The sequence below is a fragment of the Lontra canadensis genome, unplaced genomic scaffold, assembly GCF_010015895.1.
Source record: "Lontra canadensis isolate GAN:19392208 unplaced genomic scaffold, GSC_riverotter_1.0 scaffold19, whole genome shotgun sequence".
Lineage (NCBI taxonomy): Eukaryota > Metazoa > Chordata > Mammalia > Carnivora > Mustelidae > Lontra > Lontra canadensis.
Genome location: NW_022631013.1, coordinates 10586586 through 10604458, shown reverse-complemented (window position 1 = coordinate 10604458; position 17873 = coordinate 10586586). Strand labels below are relative to the sequence as shown.

General features: G+C 54.5%; 3 protein-coding genes across 8 annotated transcripts; 2 read left to right on the top strand and 1 right to left on the bottom strand.

The window, feature by feature from the left end:
- Positions 1–220: 220 nt before the first annotated feature.
- Positions 221–16613, bottom strand: IL11RA (interleukin 11 receptor subunit alpha). Of its 4 annotated transcripts, none has more exons than XM_032860434.1 (14): positions 16517–16613; positions 13460–13559; positions 13120–13180; positions 11761–11930; positions 11511–11625; positions 11358–11390; positions 11106–11272; positions 10237–10400; positions 9308–9449; positions 8858–8977; positions 8653–8749; positions 8334–8416; positions 6358–6448; positions 5352–6085 (listed from the first exon to the last, which is right to left on the bottom strand). In XM_032860434.1, the coding sequence occupies exons 2-14, from the start codon at positions 13557–13559 to the stop codon at positions 5986–5988; spliced, it is 1443 nt and encodes a 480-aa protein (XP_032716325.1). In that variant the 5' UTR covers positions 16517–16613; the 3' UTR covers positions 5352–5985. The 4 variants fall into 4 exon arrangements, with proteins under 4 accessions (XP_032716327.1, XP_032716325.1, XP_032716326.1 ...); XM_032860435.1 differs by lacking the exon at positions 16517–16613 and adding an exon at positions 14759–14848; XM_032860436.1 differs by lacking the exons at positions 5352–6085; positions 6358–6448 and adding an exon at positions 221–555.
- On the top strand, positions 2719–3837 carry LOC116869347. Of its 3 annotated transcripts, none has more exons than XM_032860440.1 (4): positions 2719–2829; positions 3199–3266; positions 3494–3553; positions 3675–3837. In XM_032860440.1, exons 2-4 carry the CDS (start codon positions 3220–3222, stop codon positions 3829–3831), a joined length of 264 nt encoding a protein of 87 aa, XP_032716331.1. In that variant the 5' UTR covers positions 2719–2829; positions 3199–3219; the 3' UTR covers positions 3832–3837. The 3 variants fall into 3 exon arrangements, with proteins under 3 accessions (XP_032716331.1, XP_032716330.1, XP_032716332.1); XM_032860439.1 differs by lacking the exon at positions 2719–2829 and adding an exon at positions 2843–2904; XM_032860441.1 differs by lacking the exon at positions 2719–2829 and adding an exon at positions 2915–3123.
- CCL27 (C-C motif chemokine ligand 27) lies at positions 6448–7335 on the top strand. The gene is made up of 3 exons (XM_032860438.1): positions 6448–6682; positions 6838–6970; positions 7159–7335. The coding sequence occupies exons 1-3, from the start codon at positions 6610–6612 to the stop codon at positions 7316–7318; spliced, it is 366 nt and encodes a 121-aa protein (XP_032716329.1). The 5' UTR covers positions 6448–6609; the 3' UTR covers positions 7319–7335.
- Positions 16614–17873: the final 1260 nt, after the last annotated feature.

Genomic DNA, 17873 nt, shown 5'->3' with positions numbered 1-17873 from the left:
GAATTGGCTGAACTCAATCTCCAGTGCCCCTCAAAGCCCCGACTCTTCAGTGACATGGTTGGTTTTTCTTGTGACCATCCCCCAGATGGTCCTAAGTCATCCCATCTCTTAGCATAAACTCAGGTGTGACTATCCAAGGGGCTCATAAATAACAAAGATATTCCTATTACATGGGAAATTCAAAGATTTAAAATCTCCCTTTCAGAAATCAGAGACAAAGACCAGTCAAATTCTTTATTATACAACAGAAAGGAAGAAATTTTTGGATATAAAAAAAAAAATGAAGGCTTCAGGAGGCCATAAACAAGACAGCAAGAGCCTCACATACACATCACAGAACCATCATGGATCCCTCCCCCTTACCGTCACTCTTCCACTCAATCTCTGCCATCCAGCCTCACGGTCTCACAGAGACTGCACACAAGCAGGACTCCTGCAATCCACACACTTGCTGCTTGCAAAGAGTCTATCCATCTGTCCATCTCTCTCTCCATCTTTCGTGGCCTCCTGCACAGTACCACTCCTCTTCTCAGCATACTGCTTTCTTGGTCTCCCCTGGGAAGGGGAAGGGGTAATATGGTAAGATGAGGGGCAGAGGAGGGAACAGGGAGTCTGTGGAGGACACTGTGAGTTCAGGTCCGAGTGAGTCTCTGAACCTGAGAGTGTACACATGCCAAATGGGTGTGCCCTTGTGATTGCATTCTTGTGTACTGTCGGGTGTACCCATGCACTGTGCACATTCATGTGCCATGTATACACAGACTTGTGTGGTGTGGGTGTGCCCATGACCCAGGTGTGCACCTGTGTGATACAGATGTGCCTGTGCCCCTGCTATTCCTTAATGTGTCAACAGCTGGATGGGTCCTGGGGCCTCTGGCTGCCCTTCTCTGTAGAGGGTCTATCTCCTTTAGCCTGGGCTTCCAGAGGAAGAGGAGGCTAGTGCACGTGGACAGAAAAGAAAGGAACACTAAAGCTATCGTGCAGCAGATAGGCATCCTGAATTCTAGTCAGTGGTCTTCCCATGTAAAAGTCCCTCAAACCCTAACTCTTACACCCACACCCCAGCTCTGAGTGATGCCAACAACTCCGAGGACGCTGTCTCTTGGTGAACCAATACCTGGTTTCCAGGAACATTTCTGGTGCCTTTTTGTTCCTAGCTCCTTCTCAATGATGGCTGTAGGGTACTGCTGTCTTTGTGGGGGAGGCGGTGAAAATGAACCGGTCTCTTCCTCTTCCAATCACATCCTCTGTCACCTGGGCCTCCACTCATCATTTTACTTCCCTTCTCCTTGCCAAGCTCCTCATCACAAGGAAGCCCCTGAAACAGGTTCCCAGATGCGGTCCTCAGTTTCTGCCCCTCACACCAGGGTCTGCCAGGAAGCTGGGTTCCAGGACTCTTCCATTCCTTCTTATTCCAGGTTCACTGCACTGAGAAATCACCACCTTTATGCCCCTCCAGACCAGTCCTGGGTGGACCGCATCATCCAGAGACTGCAGAAGAACTCTGCAAAGGCAACCCCAACCCTACCCAGCCCCTGCCTCTTCCCTCACAGCCCCTGCTCAAGACCCCAACCCATGATCCTGCCTCTCCTTCCTGCCCTCTCCTTCCTGCCTAGGAGCACCTAGTTAACCCATGGCAGCCCCAGAGGGAGCCCTGTGTCCGAGTGAAGGGATGTGACTCACTGCAGTACTGGGGAACCAAGGATCAGAAGGGAGGACGAGACCTCCAGCAGCTCTGCACCAGACCTGACCCAGCAGAGACAGGGTCTGGAGTGTCAATGGGAGTGTGTGTGTGAGCAGGGGTGAGTGTGGCAGGAGCGCAGCTTCTCCTCCACACTCAGACAGCAATGGTTCCAGTAAAACCCAACCGGTACCCACGGACCTGTCTGCAATCTTGTTTGTGGCCCAGGCAGGGGAAGAGAGGTATGAGAGGGAGAAAAAAGGTGGGATGGGGGAAAAGAGTAGTGTACCCATTTGCCACACTTCAGCCTGAATCACTCTGGTCACTCCCCTACAGTCTAACCAGAAGGGTCTCTTCCTCCCTCCCCAGATGATCCTAAGTCATCCCATCTCTTAGCATAAACTCAGGTGTGACTATCCAAGGGGCTCATAAATAACAAAGACATTCCTATTACATGGGAAATTCAAAGAGACAGCTATTCCCAACCTCCCACGCTTGGTTAATTGCGCTCTCTAGGTTCTACTGCAACACGCTCTATTGCCTCCAACCACTGTGCTATGTTTCCTGTAATAATCTGGCTGCTCTACTGCTATATACCCATTCCTAGCGTGATATATCCGCTGACCGAATGACTGACTGTAGGAACAAAAAATCAGAGGAAGATAAATTTCAGCTCAGAAAGGAAGGGCTGTGACCCCCTGGCCATTAAGTGACTTGGACAAAGCCACTCACACATCAAGTACTTCTGTAGTCTGCTTCATCTAAGCTGAGACCTCTCTGGAGACCTATTCCTTCTCAGACCACAGCCAAACAAGTGGCAGGGTAGAGGGCAGAGCAAGACGAGAGAAGACTGGGAAAACAGTACTGGACAGCTTCCCAAAGCTCTCATCTTGCTGCCTGGGGCTGAGGTCTCCAGGGAGAGAGTTCCACAATCTGACACTATCCCTGACAAAAGACAGGCCCACAATCCGTCCGCAACCTAGGTAATAGGGCCCGACTCCGCCCCTTTAGGGATAGAAGGACCCTGGCTCCACCTCCAGCGTGACACTTTAACTCCTCCTCCTCTGAAGAAACGCTCAGACTTCGCCCCTTCCGGGTAATAGGCAAACCCCACCTCTGGAGCGCGACGGAGTCCCTATGACGTAACGGTAACGGTCTGTTTCCGGGGTGGAGCCAGGGAGGGCGGGAGTTTAGGCTGCGCCGACCCCTCAGCCCCCCTTCAGGTGATGCTAGCCCCCGAAATCCTCACCTAGGGCCCCAAATATCCCAGGTCCATGACCGAAAAATCTTTCGTCCTGACCCCCTGGATGCCCCAGGCCCCCGCGGTGACCGACCTCCTAATTCCTTAACGTCTGATGCCTCCCAATTCTTCAGTCCCACCCTGTCCCAATGTGGCAATTGAGGCTTCCCGGGGGCACCTGCCTCAGATTATCTGAGAACAGGTCAGACTGGTCCCGAGAATGACAGAAGGGGACCTGGGGTTGGAGTATCCTTGATCCAATCATGCCGCTCCCCAGGAGACGTTCGGAGCCCAGGACATGTCGGGATTGAGGAGATACGAGGTGGCGCTGGAGGCGGAGGAGGAGTGAGTGGAGGCGGGTTCTGCGGAGGAGGAACCTAGCCGCTCCGGGGTTGGGGGAGGGCGCGAGTTCTCCGCGGGCGGGAGGCGTGGGGCCCCTCAGGGGGCGTGGGCTGCGGAGGGAACCGCCTCCAAAGGGCGGGGCGGAGCCGTCCAGGGGAGGGGTGAGGCGTCTGAACGGCGGAGTCCGTGGGGTCAGCCCCGCCCCGCCCGGCCCGGCCTTTTTTCTGCAGGATCTACTGGGGTTGCTTCTACTTTTTCCCCTGGCTGCGCATGTGGCGGAGGGACAGGAGGTGAGGGGGCTGCGACACCAAGGACCCGCCCGGGGCGTACGAGGCTCAGCCTCAGGAGGACGGATGGGGGGAATCCGGGAGTCCCCTCCCTGCCTCATGCCACTGTCGGGTTGCCCCACAGCTCGGCGCATCCCCGGGAGCAGAAGCTGGAGCCTCTACGAGGCCTGATGAGCTGTCTGTCAAGCGGCCTGGGCCCTGCCCCCCAGCGCTCGGGTCGCGGCCTCCCCCGCCGCACCCCCACCGCCACTGCCCAGCCAGCCGGTGCATTAAAGATTTAAACCGAAGCCACCGTGCTGCCCTCCTGACTCTGCCGCCGCTGCCGCCATTCGGGAGCCCCTCTACACGCCTGCTTTTCTTTACTGACAGGGCTTCCCTCCCTGATAGGGTGCCCTTCCATATCCTGGCCCCGGTTATTACTAAGGATCCCTTCTCAGTGTCAGGCCTCCCATTACTGTCACTGACTGCCCTGCGCCACCTAACCCCCCCTCCCCCCCACACACTTCACTGTAAATAGCCTATATGCTGGGAACTAAGTAGCCCTGTCCCCATCTTCCTCCCAGCCTATCCCCACATTGATGTGTTCCACCTTCCTTCTAGACAGGGTTTGGCCAGGTGTCTTGGAGAATCTTCTTCTGAGAGTGAATCTAAACTACTGTAAGCCCAGAGTTGTAGGAGGTAGGCTGTGAGGAGGAGAGGATTCCTAGACGCTGACTCCCTCAGCCTGCCACAGGGGAGTGACTTTGGATGGTTGGAGATCTTTCCTACAATTAATACCACAACTTCTGGCTCCCCCAGTGTTTCCTAGGTTAAAGATACTTGGCATCAGCTTACCTAGCAATTCTTGCTCTATCCCTAGGAGAACCCAAAGGCCACAGCTCCCTGCCACCCCTGTCTTGTCACCTAGTTGACCTGAGACTCTCTAGCTCCTGAAGTGCTGAGGGTGAGGGACTCCTAGTGGGCCTGCTTTCAGTTAGGGAGGAGACCCAGCACCAGAAAAGGTACAGGGAAGATTAAGTTAAAAGAGACAGCCCAATTTATGGGGCAAAGCTAACTTTCAGCCTGGGGCTCCCCCCACCACAGCAGACTGTGGCTGGGGAGAAGACTTGGCCCTATCTTTGGAAGAGCCAAAGGGGAGAGATGGGTGCATACCTGGAAGAATTCATTTCTTGTCTTCCCAGGTATCTGGACTGATTGGTCCAGGAAAGGCCACAAAGTATGTGGCAGACAACCAGCTGATGGAGATCTGGGATAAGTAAATGGTATCCCAAGAGCTGCACCCAAGCTCTGAGGCACAAGTCCAGACTGGAGGGTGGGAGAGAGACTCCAAGGCCTCTGGTACTAGCAGTTCAAGATGAGTGACCTCTGGGTTGTGGCCACCTTCAAGAACGGACTCAGGTTCCTGAGCCATTTCTTCAGAATGTCTACATCAAGAACCCTGTCAAAAGTGGAGTGCCCTGTCCAGCCCTGGGCCGACACCTCACCAGGACACTGTCAGAATTCCTGAGTATCCACAAGACAAACTCCAGGAAAGGGCCTTCAGGCCTCACGCTGGACAGGAAGGAGGAGAAGCTCGAGTTAGCATGGGACGGGAACTAGTTCTTACTCTTGGAACGGATGGTCCCTCCCACTTGTTTCAGCAGCCCTGCAGCAGCAAGATGCCCAGGATAGGTTTGCGTCCCTATCCCCGGAGAAGGCCTGTCCCTTAGAGAGCTGGCCACAGAGCAGAAGGCTGCAGAAGGCACCCTTACAACAACCAGATAAAGTCTGGATTACGAGGTTATGACTCAGTTTATGTTTCAAAAAGAAAGCAGGAGTTGAGGATTGAAATCCCCAGACCAGGAGTGGGAAATTCAAGGTGCCAGAGGCACTAAACTTAGCAGCTTGTCCCCACCACAGGCAATCCCTGGCTTTCTGGAAAGGACAAGAGGAGGAGGAAGACTTTTTTGCTTTAGGGGGTAAGGGGAAGAAGGGAGTGGGGGCTGGAAATGCAATTAGGAGACAAGAGACAGGAAGGAGAGGAGAAGTTAGGGAGGGTTTTAGCAAGATGATGGGATGCAAAATGTATAAGGGTTGGGGGGGATGTGTATTACTGGATCTGGGTGGGCAGCAGGGAGAGGCTGGAATTTGAATAGAACAAAAGAGAAGTAATTGAGCTCTTGAGTCTGATGTCTCAATAAGCCAGGACTGAGTCTGGAACCCCCAGGCCCCTGCTGGCAAGAGGCTGCTATTTCTGGGACAGGACCAGGCAAAAATAGGAAGGTAAGATTTCTTGGGTCTTTTTCTTGTTTGACAGCAGCAACCTGGCACCAAAGAACTTTATCTTCTCTTATCTTTTTGCCTTATCCACCCCATCCTTCCGCCCTGTCTCATCTCCCTGGGTAAAGCAGCCCTCACCTCAGCATCCCAAAGGTACCCCAGTAGCACCCAGCTCCTCACTGTGGATGTGACTGTCCTAACCAAGACTCATCCTCAGCCAGCAGAGCTTGCTTTAAGGATCCATACCCATCAATTTTTCCTGATAAGACAGGCAAGCTAGGGCAGGAAGGAGAGAGGGGAAGATGAAGGCAAGTTGGTGCTGGCCTGCCCTCTGCTCCCACCCCACCCACAATCCCTATGAGAATTTGTGTGTGATTGAATGGTTATAAAGACACAACTATGTGGGAGTGGGACTTCAAGTAGAACTGGGGCTATGTGATTCTGTCTCTGGACATAAGGTTGACTGAGTGATTGAGGTGTGACTGTGACTGTGGGTTTGTGAGTGTGAATGTCCATCCCTGGACATGTGGATACTTAGGTGCCCTTACTCAGTCACTGTACCATCAGTCTTCATATCAGGCACTACCCCTCTCTCCAGCTTCTCTGTCCAGGGCTTAGAAGCCAAGCCAAATGGCAGCCCTGGAAGAGGAAGGGGTCTGCGGCAATTAGGGCCCAGGAATGTCACAGGATGAGCAATACATCTTCATCTGCCTCTGACTCACCTGGTGCCCCAGGTAAAAGGCACCAGATAAAAGGTAGGGGAGAAGGAGGAGGAGAGAGAAGTACCCAGGCTGAGCAGCATGAAGGGGCCCTCATCCACAAGCAGCCTCCTGCTGCTACTGCTGTTGCTGCTGAGCCCAGACCCTGGAACAGGTGAGCGCTTGGGGGGTCTAGAAGGGCATTTCCTCAGAATGCCTCTGGGTGAATGGGATGGAGGGAAAGGGACCGAGGAAGTCCATCCTCCAGGGGTCTGAGGGAAGGGTTTTGGGTCAGGAGCCCTCTGAACACATGGCCCCATTGTCCCCTAGCACTGCCACTGCCAACCAGCATTACCTGCTGTACTCAGCTCTATCGCCAGCCACTCTCGAACAAGCTACTGAGGAGGGTCATCCGGGTGGAAGTACAGGAAGCTGATGGGGACTGTCACCTCCAGGCCTTCGTGTGAGCTCTGACCCTCTCCCTTATACAAACCCCTGACCTCAGTCCCATCCCCTGATGCTGATCCCAACCCCAACCCCAACTGCTAATTCTGATGCTGACTCGGGTTTTCATCTAGCCTTTGCCCTAACCCCTGGACTCTAACCTCATTGCCAAGCTATGACTATGGCTTTGCACCTTTCCTTTCCCAGGCTTTACCTGTCTCGACGCAGTGTCTGCATCCACCCTCAGAACCGCAGCCTGGCTCGGTGGTTCGAGCGCCAAGGGAGGAGGCTCCAGGGGACTCTGCCTAACCTGAATTTGGGGCTGATAGGGAAAATGGGCCAGGGCCCCCAGGAGCTGGAACAATAAAGCAGCACTGGACAACAGTCTCTGACTGTGGTTTCCAAATTCTGTGCATTCTCCTGTGGGCCCTGAATCTGAAGCTGGGAGACGTGTTAATAAACAGAAGAACCTCCTCGTTCTCTTTATTCACATCGTCACAAACCCCTCCAGGGGCAAGGCCAAGTGCCAAGGAGCCACAGATACTCCCCAGGCACCTACATGCATACATTGAGAGAAAACATGTTCCCTACCTCACATACACATGGGCACACATGGACACGAACACACATTCCTCAGGTGGACCTCCAGCTCTGAGATGAAATGAGAGGTCCAGGAACCTTTCAGTTGGCAAGTCTGGAACAAAGTCTGACAGAACTGGGTTCCAAACAGAACCTCCAGCTGAGACCACTCCCCGCCCTCCTGCCTCCGTGGGGATCTACTATCCTGCCTGGGTTCTATCTGTCCATCCACACCAGCAAGACAGAGTTATAGGTGGAATCAGCTGAAGCCCTCCTGGGTCATCTACAGGTTTGGGGCTCCTAGAAGAAGCAGGAGGCAAATCAAGGAAGATAAAAGGACTAGATTTTGGCCCAGACACCCTGAAAATGAGGGAGGGGATGAAGGTCTGAGCCCAACACCAAGAATGAGTAGGGGAACCCAGCTCTGAACCCCAACACCCTGAAGATGAAGTGTTCCTAGTTCTGGACCCAGATACATTGAGAATAAGGGAGGGGACCCAGCTCTGATCTAAGACACCCCAGAATAAAAGATAGATATCCAGCTCTTAGCTTAACACCCTGAAAATGAGGGGGGGCCCAATCAAAGAACCCAAATACCATGTGAGGGAAGGAAGAGACCCAACTCTGAGCCCAAGGACTCAAGAATGAAAGGTCCATCCCTGAGCTCAGACTTTGTATGAATGAGGTGACCCAACTCTGATTGCCAACACCCTTAAAGTGACAAGAGCATCTGGCTATTAATCCAGACACTCAAAATGAGGGTACACACCTCTGAGTCCAAACCTCCTAGATGACCTACTCACCTGGAATCTTGTCTACTGGAATCACTGGAGCCAAGAACCCAGGCTTTTGGGGTCCATCCTTCCCATCTGGTCTCAGTCTCAGCCTGGAGCACAAAAAGGTAGTGGGCATCTTTGTCTCCTCCAAAACAGTGTATAAATACAAGGTCAGGAGAGAAATCAGTGCAAATAATGAAGTGGGGGTTGGAGGAAGAAGCGGGGAGTTGTTCCAGAATCAGAGAGTTTCCCTAGGAAATCATGAAGGGTGGGAACGTGTGTGGTCTGTGGGTATCAGAACATCTGTGTGGGATCCAAATTTGAGGGACCACAGGCAGTTACTTACCAGAGCCCCAGTGCCAGGGCCCCAGCTGCCAGTCCCAGGAAAGAGAAGATTCCCAAAGATGCCAACACTGCTACCTGCTCCAGGGGGTCTCTGTGGTCTGAGGGGGGAGGGTCACAGGCCACAGTCAGCGAGGCTGCCTAACCAAACCCTTTCTCTCCAGGGCTTTCCCATCCTATACAACCTTTGTTCACCTGCCCAAGCTTACCAAGTGGCCGTGGGTCTGGCAGGAGGGAGGGCCTGGGGGGAGCGGGGCTGTCTGCCTGAGGCTCTTTCTCCAGGGGCTTCTGTAGCTGTCCCTCAGCTGGCATCTCCTTCAGCAAAGGCCCTGAAGGGAGGCGAGACCTGAAGAGAACTCTCCACACGGGGTGGCGGTGGAAGACAGGTTCTGCGAGGGGAGGCCAGGGCCTGGCTTGGACACGGGGGGAGTCCAGGAGGTGGAAGCCAAAAGGGTAGAGCCAGCTTCTGAGGACCTAACGGAGGTGGAGGCTGAGGGGCAGGGCTTAAACTGGGGCAGGGCTGAGGAGAGCCAAGGCTGAAGACTGGGACCTCAATTGCCACTGGCAGGGCATGTGCGTGTAGCCCACTTGCACACCAATCCAGCTGACAGATGCTGCAGGACAGGCTTGGTGCCCATGCCCTGGGCTCAGTCTCTCACCGGTGCTCGGAGTTCCCCAAGCCTCAGGACTCCAAGCACTCCATGTGCCAGCGTCCAGAAAGTCCCGGGCACTGACTCGTACAGCGTGGGGCAGCCCAGCCACGGCGTCCGTGATCACCTCCTCCAATCCAGCTGGCTCCACCTGGGAATGAAGATGGCTCCTCGGCCAGTTATCTAGGTTGTTAATGCCAAGCCTATCTCCCCCCAGCCTTAGTTAGCGAAGAGCACCCCTTCCTCCCAGTTCCATCCCTGTCAGACTGGGGAGTTGTCTGGGCCTCACGTGGGGTGGCTGGTGGCGTCAGGTGTACACCAAGTATGTGGAAGATGAAAGTGCATAGTGGTTACACAGGCAGCCTGCCTGGGTTCAAATCCTTGCTGTAGCACTTACTGAGTGACCTTGGGCCACTCTGTGCCTTAGTTTCTTCATTTGTAAAATAGCGGAGAATATACCCGAGTAAGATAATGCATACTAAATGTGTAGTATGGTGCCTGGCGGGCAGGCAGCGACCAGTAAATACTGGGCATTATCTGAAGCCGCTGCTCCCCAGACTTGCTTCCAGCCAATCTTTAATATCTTCAGAGGTGGAAATTCACTACTGTCCTCATCTGAATATATGAATGTTTGTATGAGAATGTGCCTCTGGGTGAAAGGCACTCCTTTTTCTAGAAACGTCATTTGCAAAAAGCCACTCCTGTCCTCCCACAGATGGGCTGGCATCAGAGTTACAGCCCCCACAGGGCAGAGACTGGGCCTTTCGCACCCAGCGGCAACCCCAGCACCCAGCACAAAGGATCACCCAGGGACAGTACTCTATTGGGAGAGGTGACAGGGCTCTGGTGACCTGCCAGTACACCATGTAGAATAGCCAGGGACATGAAACCAGAGGCAGAAGCCATAGCCCCAGACTGGGACACATTCCAGGCCTCACCGTGGACCAGGCCGGATGCTGTGCTGGACGGTACTGCAGTCGGAACTTGAGCAGAAAGTGGGGCTGGCGGGGCCAAGAGGCAGGGTATGTCCAGCTGGCATGCAGGCGGCGGGGGTAGCCAGGAACTGACTCTACCCGAAGCCCCTGGGGTGGGTCAGGGCGCACTGAGGGTAGTGGAGACACAAAGTCAGGACAGGACAAAGGCATATACCCACCAAGGGAAGGTGGGTATATGCCTAAAGGTACCTGAAGGAGGCATTTCCAAGGGGTTTGGGGAAATCTTAAGCTTGATCATCCTCTGGGCTCAGGACCTGTCTGTTATCCTTGTTATAAAATGAGCTGGGGCGCCTGGGTGGCTCAGCCAGTTGGGCGTCCTACTCTTAGTTTCAGCTCCAGTCAGGATCTCAGGGTTATGGGATTGGGCCCACGTCAGGCTCCATGCTCAGCATGGGGTCTGTTGTCTCTCTCTAGCTCTTAGCTAGAGCTTTAGTTCCCCCTCCCACATACGGATCAAAAGGAAAGAGGGGCCAGCAAGGGCTTACACTGGGCAGGGAGGACACGAGGCATGGCTGCCTTTAGCACAGGGCCTGGAACCAGAGGCAGTCTGGGGCTAGGCACCCAGGAAGAACTTGTGCACTAGAAGCCAGGAGGGGCTAGGGGTAGCAACCTCTAGAGGCTGAGGTAACCCTGCCTCCTGGGCTGATCATTTCGGCTTCTTAGTCTCCACAGTAGCTACCTGTGTGCTAAAATGGGGTCTCCATCAGGAGGGAACTGTTTGGGAGCTCTGGCAGATGGAGGTTCGGTGTTGGGGTTTCTGTGCCCTGAAGTCCATCTGGGGTCTCTGAGGCGCAGCAGGAATGGGTACTCACAGATGCTCTGCAAGCTCACATCCAGCAGGCGTGTGCTGGCCCCCAGCGGGTTCACCTCAGTCACATTTATTCGGTACTGGCTCCAGAACTCTGCCCCATGGACTACACAGCGGGCAGCCCCTGGAGGATCCTGTGGGCACGGCCAGGGCCCTGTGGATGGATTCATCCTAGGAGGGACGATGTGGTTGTGGGCTTTGGAAATGCTCATTAGGGGATCCAGCTGGAGTCCCCAGCCTCTCCTTTATGTCCTACCTCACGCCATCAGCTCCTGGTACGGTCTTCTTCCTGGCAGGAAGGGGACCATCTGAGGTCAGGAAGGAAAAGAGGATCCTCCCTCCCTCTAAGGCCTTCTGCCTCCCATGCACACCCAAATGTATAGGCTTACACACCCAATCATGCACACACCTGTAGGAGGTGAGGTAGCGGGTGGGTAAACCGCTGACCTGACTGGGACTCCAAGTGCAAGAGAAGTTCTCATAGTCAGCTGCTTGGCAGGAGACAACAGGGCGGGCTGGGGGGTCTAGAGGCAGAAGGTGCAACTGAAGTCTGAGAAGTCCCCAGGTCCTTCCCATCCTAGAGGGCCTACTCAGGGCCTGGATGCCCTCAACAGCCCCCTGCCTCATCGCAGCCACCCAATATTCCCTCCCCAACTCACAGCCCAGCTGTAGGGTCACAATTCCCCCAAGTGCACCATCCAGGGTCCGGCAGATGTAGGTGCCTTCGTCGGTGCTGTCTGCCCGGGCCAAGACCAGTTCATGCCCTAGCCCAGAGTCAGGTCCCTGGAGCAGTCTCGTCTCCCCGTCCCGAAACCAGGACACCGGGGCCCTGGGGGTGAGACGAGGTGATGATAGAGGGAAGATTTAAAATGTTAACCTAAGCCACAGCTCTCCATTGGCTTCTCACTGAGCTTACAATAAAACTCTTTTAGGTCCTTTAAATCCAGGGGCTTACAAAGCCCCTGGTGATCTAGCCCTTGCCTTCCTTTCCTTCTTCAGCTCCTCCCTCTCGCCCCCTCACCCACTACACTCCAGACACATTGGTCTTCTTTCTGTTCAAGAGTATTGAACTCATTCACACCTCAGGGCATTTGCACTAGCTATTCCCTCAGTCAGGAATGCCTAACATGTGCATGGCTGCCTCTTTTTTGACCTTCAGAAATTAGCTTCAGTGTCACCTCCTCAGAGAAGCCTTCCCTTATTACCAATAAAAAGTAACCAATCAGAGGCGCCTGGGTGGCTCAGTGGGTTAAGCCTCTGCCTTCTGCTCAGGTCATGATCTTGGGGTCCTGGGATCGAGCCCCACATCGGGCTCTCTGCTCGGCAGGGAGTCTACTTCCTCCCCTCTCTCTGCCTGCCTCTCTGCCTACTTGTGATCTCTCTCTCTGTCAAATAAATAATAAAATCTTTAAAAAAAAAAAAAAAAGAAGAAGAAGAAGTAACCAATCAGTTATCTTCTTCCACATCACTTTTTTCTGATTTTCTGCCCTGCAGGTACCACTCCCTAGCAAGATTTATATTTGCTGGGGCGCCTGGGTGGCTCAGTGGGTTAAAGCCTCTGCCTTCGGCTCAGGTCATGATCCCGGGGTCCTGGGATCGAGCCCCGCATTGGGCTCTCTGCTCAGCAGGGAGCTTGCTTCCTCCTCTTTCTCTGCCTGCCTCTCTGCCTACTTGTGTTCTCTCTCTGTCAAATAAATAAATAAAATCTTTAAAAAAAAAAAAAGATTTATATTTGCTTATTATCTGTCTGGCCTACTAGAATCTAACCTCTACACAGGCAGGCATCTTGCCAGGCATGTGAGCTGCTAGAGCCCAGAGCCTAGAACAGACCAGGGACTGAGCAGGTCCTCAATACATGTTGGTTCAAATTTTCCATGAATAAGGATGGTCTGAGGGTTAGGATAGCTAAAGAGATGAGGATTAAAGACACGGGGCAAGGATGGGAGGGGCACGAGGACTGGACAGAGTCAAGAAAGGGTCATGACTGTCAGCCCGGTGGGCAGGGGTGGGGGACTTACCCAGCAGTCACTCCAGGGCAACACAGTGTCATGGGCCTGCCAGCCTGCCCATACTGGACCCCTGTGGAGGGCATCTCTGAGGAAAGGCTCTTCCCATCCCTCTCTCCCATCCCAGCCCCCACGACGGGGTAAACAGCAGACTTTTAAGCCTGGGTGGGGTCACTGGCTCAAAGCATCATGTCATAATCTAGAGACAGAGGTCAGAAGACAGGGCAGAGAAGGAATATTGCCTGGCTGGATGTCAAGGGTTGGGGGTCACAGACTAGACAAGGAAAGGGTTCACAGGGAGGGTGGCAAGTCATAAGTCAGAGTTGGAGACATACAGCAGGATTCTTCTTACCTGGGGGGCCCCAGGCCTCGGGACAGGGGGAGGCGGCAGACACTAGGGCTACAGCCAAGGCAAGCAGGACCCTGCTCAACCCTGAGCAGCTGCTGCTCATCTGTGGAGAGAGAGGCAGGGTCAGCAATCCCCCATGCCCAGATGCGAGGCTAAAGCCTGCCTCCTCTTCTAAACTGGGAACTTCTAGGAAGAAAACTGGTCCCAAATGGGATGAGGATATCAGAAAACAGCAAGGGATCTGATCTAAGGTCCCCCTTTCCACCATACACCCATACACATACATGCAAACACACAACACACACACACACACACACACACACACACACACACACACACCCTCCATCTCAGTCCTGGGCCTAAGGCCCAGAACAAAAGCCGGAGGCGACAGACTGTGCCAGAAGTACCCCCCCACACATACACCACCCTTGGCGCCCACCCCTGGCACCAAGTGCTGGCACCAGCTCAGTCACTCCCATTAACTCCTCCAACCCAGCTGTTGGGAATTCCAGTGTCTACCCCCACCTGGCCCAGGGCAACTCACTGCCTCTGGTTAACCTGAGAAAGCCTTCATCAAACTTGGGTGGGGGTGCTGTCGTGGTGGGTCTGAGCCCACGCTGTCTTCCTACCAGGAGGCCTAGCCCTACTCTGGCTGCCAGGCCTCTTCTCTCCTGAGCCCCCTCTTCTCTCCTTAGGCCACTCATCTGGGCCTGACTCTGGAATCTTGTTGGTCCTGAGCCTGTGAGGCTGGATGGGGCTGGGGTGCAGGCTGAGGCTGCAGAGTTAAGCAGATCCAGATGCCTTGGCTGCTGCCAGAGGCTGGAGGTGGGCAAGGAGCCAGGAGATGGAGACAGGGTGTCGGGGAGGGGAGAGAAGGCTGAGGAGTGAGAAGCCTGCAAGGAAGGGGCCTGGGGTGGAGGCTACAGGACCAAAAGATGCTCCGACATCAAAACCAGGAGGTGGTGGGGTTCAGGGACGCAAGGGCTGGGCTAGGGCAGAGGGAACTAGAAAAGCAAGGGAGGTGTATGATAACCACTGCCCGTGGGAGTGCTGGGAGAGAGGGATTCTGGATGGGAGAAGAGCAGGATGAGAAAGGCAGTGGGGAAGTGGCCATGGGCACAGGAGGAGCACAGAGGGAGAGGGCCCAGGCAAGCAAGGGCTCCAAAAGAGGAAGAGCACTGAGCCCTCTCAAGCAGAGCAGAACAAGGGCCTCCACATGTCTGTGTATCGGTCTGAATGTGTCTAGTGGCTCACAATCCCCCCCCACCCCAGCCACATTCACCCGGCTCAGCCCCGCCCTACCTCGGTGATCCCAGTAGCTGACTGTCCATGGCCTCCAGGACTTCCTCCCACCAGCTACAGCACCCGTCTCAGCTCCACTCAGTTCTGGGACCCCAAAATCATCCCCTCCTTCCCCTTCCCTCCTCCGCCCCTCTGGGCCCTAGAGCTCAGCCGCCCCGAGCGAGGCCCCCACCTCCCTCATTCCTCCTCCCTCCTCCCCTTTTGCCCCCCTCCCACCCGAGGCCCTGGGAAGGGAAGAGGCCTCCCCCCAGTCTAGAAAGGAAGCCACAGGCACAGTCAGGGCCAGCAAGAGAGAAAGGAGGGCTGCTTATGTCCCTGTCAGGGAGAGATTCCTTATGTTTTCACCCAGCCACATTCATGCGTGGACTCAACTAGGCGCAATCAACAAAAAGACACTCCCTTGAACACACAGGGGCATAACCAAATGAAAAATCAGACACAGACTCCTGCCCCCACTCTTTTCACTCCCCAGCAAATATTTCCTTGGGGCATAGCTAGCTGTTTTTTGAGGGAAAGGGAGGCCCCAGGTTGGGAGGTATAAAGAAAACCCAGAGTCCAGTCCCTCTGCCCCTGGACGTTCCAGCCATTTCTCACCTCCCCCTCCACTCTTTGGGCCCCAGCACCAGGAAATGCCTTTGGTCCCTTGGTGCCAGATACACAAGACCCACACTTACCCTCAGACACACACTCTCAGATATAGCCACTCACAGTCACATGGACACACTCAGACACCCTCACTCAGACTCATACCCATACCCTCACACACAGACACACAGACACTTAGCACTCTGCCCCAGGATGGGGACGCAGCACTCCCTAAAAGCAAATCCTCATGATGGTTTCAGCCCCTCTTTCAGGGAGCTCTTAACATGGCAGATCCCACATCTCATCACCGTTCAGGCCTCCATGTACCCAAAGAGACAAAGGTGAGCAGGGGAGCGAGGCACAGGGGTACAGAGAGAGAGAGAGAGACAGAGATGCAGAGGACGTGAGAGGCAGATACACAAGAGATACCTGGGCAGACAAAACTGTGAGGAGGAGACACAGATGACTGACAGCTCTAGAAAGACAATAGTAAGGAGAGAAAAAGAAATAAAAGGAAACTGAGACAGGGAAACAGAAAATAAGCAGTAGACCAATGAGAGGGATTCCAGGGCACAGAAAGGAAGGGAAGATAAGTGTGCTGGCGTGGGTCTGTCTTTGCTGGGCGTTAAGCAGATGACTGATGAAGTTGGTCCCCACGATACAACACAGCTCCACTCTCTCGCAGCACACAGGACACACACATACTACAAGTCTCCCTCTCGCTCTGCTACTGCTCAATCACACAATGCACACATAAACCCAGCCACCCACTCTCACATAGTCTTAAACCCCACAGAGACCTTCCCCAAACCCATTCCCCATGCGGTGACAGGCCCTCTCACACACCAACACACAACCCAGTCTCTCACCAAAAACTGCACATGGACAGAACACATAATCCCACACTCTCACAGCCGCATGCACACTCGACCACACGCGCACTGACACACGCAGTCATGTAACTGACAGCTGCACCAAGCGGTACTCAGTTACAGGTCCACACGCTGACATCGTCACACACAGCCTAAGAGTCACACGCACACACTGACAGTCCGTCAGCTGGTCCAGGCCCTTCAGATCGTTCACTACCCTGCCCCGCCCTCTCCTGGCAGGCCTTCCCAGGGGACTCCCGCCGCCGCCACCACTCCCCCACCCCGCCCTCCAAGGCCTCACCTTCTGCGGCCTCCGCCGCCTGCGCCCTCCGCCCTCGCCCTCTGCCCCGGCCTCTGCTCCCTCCCGCCCTGGGGCCCCAGCAGAGGGGGCGGCTCCGCCCAGGCACCAATGGAAGGACCGGGGTAAAAAGGGAGGGGGTCTGGGCCCATTGGAGCCTCCAACTGCCAATCACCTCCACCCCACCTCTGCCGGACACTTCCTGTCCCGTCCGGGACTGAGGAGACTGCCGGGGGACAGAGTGTGGAGCTGGATTCCTGGGTCCTCGCCTACAGCACTGCCCTGCTGGGACAGCAGGACTGGAAGTTTTCAGGCCCCTCCTCCTTCCAGCAGTCTAAAAACAAAGCCACAAGTTCAGTGGCTCGGGAGCCATTGGGCAGGTGACTGGAGAAGCTGAAGGTGCCCCAGACTCCAGATAAGGACTTGAGATAAGGAGGACTTCTGTGGGGCAATGGTTCTCAAACTTTGCTGGACCTTATGGTTTTAAAACTGGCAAGCCACACTCCAAACCAATTAAATCCGAATCTCTGGAAACTGGCCTTGGCATCGGTGTTGAAAACTCCCAAATGATTCCAAAATGCAGCCAAATCAAGGGTGTAGGATCAGGTGTTTGTAGGTGTATGCCTTAAGAAAACAGCCACCCCCATTCAGGGTTCACATCTACTCCCCAGTCACTGGGGTCTCAAGGGAGATGTGTACCATGTCTGTCTGAGCTCCCTCCAGACGCTCCAAGTCCCAGGCCCTACCCCTCCAGGGTCTCAAGAGAAAAAAAAAAAACAAAAACAAAAACAAAACCCGGACTAGAAGGCAGGCAGTCAAGGTACTCCTGGGCCAAGTCATCACTGCCTAGCCTTGGCATGACAGCCCCTCCCGAACTCAGTTATCTTGAGAGAAGAACTAAGATGAAAAGTCTCAGGCCATCCTTGTATTGCTCACAAGCCCTATCCTCACCTAAAAGTTTGGAGGGCACTAGGTGGCATCAGGTCTCCTGGGTCACATGCCCTATTATTGCCACACACTCATATAATCTTACCAAGGGAACAGGTGCAGAGGGGAGGGAGCAGACTCAAGGGTCCCTTCTTCCCAGGCTGGGGCTCCTAACTCTGACAGGCCCTTTCCTGCCAAAGCTGTTTTCTTGCTTTCCTTCCCCTGCAATCATGGGGTCCCATGGGCAATACAAGTGGGCAGATCTTGCCCATATACGCTGCACGTGAAAGTCTAGACAAGTCAAGGACACAAAGCCATGTGCACGTTCCCTACCCACCCCTTCAGCCCCTGTGGGCTGGAGCAGGGCCAAGCTGCAGCCACTCACAAAGCCAGGGTTCTGGCCAGCAGCCCAGTGTCTGGCCACTGACCACTG

Excerpts from the sequence above, each read along its gene's own strand:
- CCL27 (XM_032860438.1), top strand. The coding sequence starts at position 6,610 with ATGAAGGGGCCCTCATCCACAAGCAGCCTCCTGCTGCTACTGCTGTTG. Across the intron at positions 6,683-6,837 it reads GAGCCCAGACCCTGGAACAG|CACTGCCACTGCCAACCAGC; the intron begins GTGAGCGCTTGG and ends ATTGTCCCCTAG. Across the intron at positions 6,971-7,158 it reads TGTCACCTCCAGGCCTTCGT|GCTTTACCTGTCTCGACGCA; the intron begins GTGAGCTCTGAC and ends TTCCTTTCCCAG.
- IL11RA (XM_032860434.1), bottom strand. The coding sequence starts at position 13,559 with ATGAGCAGCAGCTGCTCAGGGTTGAGCAGGGTCCTGCTTGCCTTGGCT. Across the intron at positions 11,626-11,760 it reads TGTGACCCTACAGCTGGGCT|ACCCCCCAGCCCGCCCTGTT; the intron begins GTGAGTTGGGGA and ends TTCTGCCTCTAG. Across the intron at positions 8,978-9,307 it reads TTGGGGAACTCCGAGCACCG|GGCCTTTGCTGAAGGAGATG; the intron begins GTGAGAGACTGA and ends GCCTCCCTTCAG.
- LOC116869347 (XM_032860440.1), top strand. The coding sequence starts at position 3,220 with ATGTCGGGATTGAGGAGATACGAGGTGGCGCTGGAGGCGGAGGAGGA. Across the intron at positions 3,267-3,493 it reads GCGCTGGAGGCGGAGGAGGA|GATCTACTGGGGTTGCTTCT; the intron begins GTGAGTGGAGGC and ends TTTTTTCTGCAG. Across the intron at positions 3,554-3,674 it reads ATGTGGCGGAGGGACAGGAG|CTCGGCGCATCCCCGGGAGC; the intron begins GTGAGGGGGCTG and ends GTTGCCCCACAG.